Below are 4,136 nucleotides of genomic sequence, written 5' to 3' on the forward strand. Positions count from 1 at the left end.
GATGGGAGCAAAGACAAATAATTTTCTTCTACTTTCTGTATTGAATTTATCTAAACAGGGAGTCTGAATCTTTATGTACATGAGGTAATTGGGTCAAGAAAAAAAAACATGTAGGAGGCCAAGAATAGACAATTATAGGTGTAAAAGAAACAAAACCAAAACCCAAACAACCACCCCTACAAAGTTATAATAAAGATACACAGAATAAAACTTAAGCCTAGCTTTTCCTGAGATACAGAGAGAGTTATAGTAGAATAATGGACACCTTATTAATCTACAGTAGCTTATGTTCAAATACTTTCCCCAGGGCAGTTTTGATTTCATTGTTCCTCATGCCATAGATGAGGGGATTCACTGCTGGAGGCACCACCGAGTACAGAATTGCCACCACCAGATCCAGGGTTGGAGAAGAGAAGTAGGGCTTCAGATAGGCAAACATGACAGTGGTGACAAACAGAGAGACCACGGCCAGGTGAGGGAGGCACGTGGAAAAGGCTTTGTGCCGTCCCTGCTCAGAGGGGATCCTCAGCACAGCCCTGAAGATCTGCACATAGGACACCACAATGAACACAAAACAGCCACATCCAGCAAAGACACTAAACACAACAAGCCCAGCTTCCCTGAGGTAGGAGTCTGAGCAGGAGAGCTTGAGGATGTGGGGGATTTCACAGAAGAACTGGTCCACAGCATTGCCCTGGCAGAGTGGCAGTGAAAATGTATTGGCAGTGTGCAGCAGAGCATGGAGAAACCCACTGCCCCAGGCAGCTGCTGCCATGTGGACACAAGCTCTGCTGCCCAGGAGGGTCCCGTAGTGCAGGGGTCTGCAGATGGCAGCATAGCGGTCATAGGCCATGATGGTGAGAAGATAAAACTCAGCAGATATAAAAAATAAAAAGAAGAATAGCTGGGCCACACACCCTTGATAGGAAATGACCCTGGTGTCCCAGAGGGAATTGGCCATGGCTTTGGGAACAGTGGTGGAGATGCAGCACAGGTCAAGGAGGGAGAGGTTGAGGAGGAAGAAGTACATGCAGCTGTGGAGGTGGTGGTCGCAGGCTATGGCAGTGATGATGAGGCCGTTGGCCAGGAGGGCAGCCAGGTAGATGCCCAGGAAGAGCCACAAGTACAAGAGCTGCAGCTCCCTTGTGTCTGCGAATGCCAGGAGGAGGAACTCAGTGATGGAGCTGCTGTTGGACATTTTCTGTTTCTTGGTATGAGAACACTGCTTTAAAAAGGAAAACATAGGGAAAAATTAGGACAAACTTCTCTGAGGAAAGCCCCTCCAATTTTCATAGCATATCCCCCACCCCTACCCACTGAAATTCTTTTTCTCTCTCTGATTCGTACTGTCTGAGGTTGCTGTGAGGAGCAGGAGCTCTGCCTGTGCGCTGCTGAGGAGTCAGATTTGCCCTGCTGTAGTGGGTGCGTGGGAGCTGGTTTTGTGACAGTTCCAGTGTTCACAAGGGATGTCAGATGTAATCCAGCTTAAATGGAAAAGTTCAGTGATTCTACTCATGGCTCTGAAGAGCGTGCAGAAGAGAGTCTTGGCATATGTTTATAATAATTCTTTTCTGTATTGGGTATTTTTCAATATCACATCTGGTGAGTGTTTGTTTCAGGGGTAGAAATCCTTGGGTTTATGACTGCAAGTGTGAAGAATCTTGAGATGGGACAGGCAAATGGCTCAACTCTCTGTGTCTTAGTGCAGCATCTGGAGACCGGCAGTGTCCAATCGTAATTCTCCCATCTGCCCTGTGCTTTCACTTCTTTTGCCTACAAGATGACTTCATGCACATATCACTCTTATAAAAAAGAAACAAACAAAACAACAAAACACAGCTGGACTCTGATGAGAGCAGGGGAGCAATGTTCAAAGAGTGGACCTGTGAATTCTTCTCCTTCCCAGCCCAGAGGTGCAGTTGTGACAGAGCAGGACACAACCCCTCTCCTTTCTTTCCAGGTACCCTCTGCCTCAATGTGCTTCTTGGAAAACGCTTCGGGGAATATCCTGTGGGTGGTTTGGAGCTCTGAACAACCATGAACCATCCCTCTTGACAGCAGAACGGCCCTGCTCGGCCAGAAGTTGTTCCTCCCACCCACAGCTTCTTTCCCCAGCGCCGTGGGGAGCTCACAAAGGGAGGCTGAGTGCTGAGCCCGGCAGAGGCAGAGTCCCTGCCCCAGCACACAGCCCCTGGGGCGCAGGGACCCTGCTCTGAAGGACAGCCCTGGGCACCCCTGGCTGCACACACACATTCACACCCTGCAGCCATCCCTGGGAGAAGGCAGCGATCATGCTCTGTCCCTTTGGCAGTGCAGCAGAGAATTCCTGCTCTGGAGCATCTCCTCCTCCTCCTCTCCAGCAGAGAAGGTCTGAGAGTGGTACTTACAGATCCCGCAGGCTGGGGGAGGTGCCAGCTTCACAAAATCCCTCAAGAAACTGAAGCTTCAATGACCTGCAGCCAGACACTTAATATGTCAAGGGCTGTGAAGTTTTCTCCTCCAGTGGCCTCCCACCCCAGGCTGCCTCTCACCTCTCTCTGCCTCGCTCCTCTCCCCTCAGCTCATGCAGGCAGAGCCCTCAGCCCTGCTGCGCTTGGCAGAGGAGCTGCTCCTAAGAAGATCTGTCTCTTTGCAGTGCTGCCTGCATGCTATGAGTTCCCTTTGTCCCAGGAGCCCGGCCCAGCTCAGCAGCAGAGGCCCAGCCCAAGGTGCTACTTTCTCTGCCCTCCTGGTCTCCCTGGAGATGTCTCTGGGGCTCCAAGGTCTGACAGCACCTGGGAGGCAGCCCTGTCTCTCCTGGGGAGTGTAGGCTGATGCAGAGTGAAGTAATCACTGTCCCTCTCTGAACATTGCCAAGACTGATTTTGGAAGTGAGATTTGTCCTTCCATGGTGTTGTCATCCAGGAGAGATGTCAATGCTCACCTGCCTTTACCCCGATCCCTGTCCCATTGCCAGGCAGGACACCACAGCAGGGACAGGCAGGGGTCATTTCTACCCACGCAGGGCAGGGATTTGAGTCTGTACAGGTGTCTCCTCTCTGGTGAGAAGCCCAGAGCCTGGAGTGGGGTTCACCTCTGCCCCATACACCCCACAGACCCACAGGAGTCAGGAATCCTCTTGCCTCAGCTCAGTGTGCACAAAATAGGGGCTACAGGCCAGCCACTTCCCTGAGCTCCCACCATCATCCATGGGGATGGATGGTGGCAGTGACCAGCTCACTCACAAACACCTGCTAGGCACTGGAGGTGCCAGGGACAGTCCAAGACTTGTGTAAATCTCTGTAAGCTGTGATGGAGCACACATGGGACACCTGCACCTGCCTGAGTGTCAGCTGTGGGGCTGTGAGAACAGGGTCACTTTGTCACCTCAGATTTCATTCAGTGTTTAGGGCACCTGGACATCTGGTAGACACATTTCCAAGGCAGCTGCTGGACTTCCAGATGACCAAAAGGATGAGTGCACTGGGAGGGGAGTCAGATCTCTCTCTAGGTCCCATCCTCTATACTCAGTAGAGCTCAGCTCACTGCAAAACTGCATGTGCACATCCCTCTGTCGCAGGCACTGACATTATTTCAAGGTTTTTCCCTCAATGGCATAAGAAAGGTCGCTAGTGCCATGTCTGGTCCCTGGGGTGCCCAGCACAACTGCTTGTGGCTGGAAATACAGCATGGGACCTCCAGGAAAGCCATGTCCCCCTGGAGTAGGGGCTGGCCAGAAACCCCAGAGCCTCCCAAAGGGGCCTGGTGTGTGCAGCATCTGTACACCAGCACCACGGCAAGCATGCAAGATCCATCCCATCTACACCCAGGGGTACTGCAGGATTGGGAGGAACATCACACCAGGGTCACCACTCATGTCCCTGTGCTCTCAAGCCCTGACAGTTCTCCTCTCCTTTATCCTCTACCCATGTCCCTGATGACATAAAGAAAAACCACGCCACTGATGTCCACAGCGTGGCTGGATCACAGGCCCTGCCACCCAGGGACATTCTTAGTGGTCCCTTGTGTTCCTGGAGATTGGACAAGGCACTGCGGAGTCAGCTCTGCTAGAAAACTATTCTCTTGCAAGGTCCCAAGCGAGGCTAAACTACGACACATGGGAAGTAAGACAGAAGAGCAAGAGAACTCAGGTTTGA

General features: G+C 51.8%; 1 protein-coding gene across 1 annotated transcript; it reads right to left on the bottom strand.

Annotated features, from left to right (window-relative positions):
- Positions 1-274: 274 nt before the first annotated feature.
- Positions 275-1,198, bottom strand: LOC147599901 (olfactory receptor 14A16-like). Its single transcript, XM_086753265.1, has one exon. It carries the CDS (start codon positions 1,196-1,198, stop codon positions 275-277), a length of 924 nt encoding a protein of 307 aa, XP_086609391.1.
- Between the last annotated feature and the right edge of the window lie 2,938 nt (positions 1,199-4,136).

The sequence above is a fragment of the Chlamydotis macqueenii genome, chromosome 8 (assembly GCF_036417535.1).
Source record: "Chlamydotis macqueenii isolate bChlMac1 chromosome 8, bChlMac1.mat, whole genome shotgun sequence".
NCBI classification, from domain to species: Eukaryota; Metazoa; Chordata; class Aves; order Otidiformes; family Otididae; genus Chlamydotis; species Chlamydotis macqueenii.

Excerpts from the sequence above, each read along its gene's own strand:
- LOC147599901 (XM_086753265.1), bottom strand. The coding sequence starts at position 1,198 with ATGTCCAACAGCAGCTCCATCACTGAGTTCCTCCTCCTGGCATTCGCA.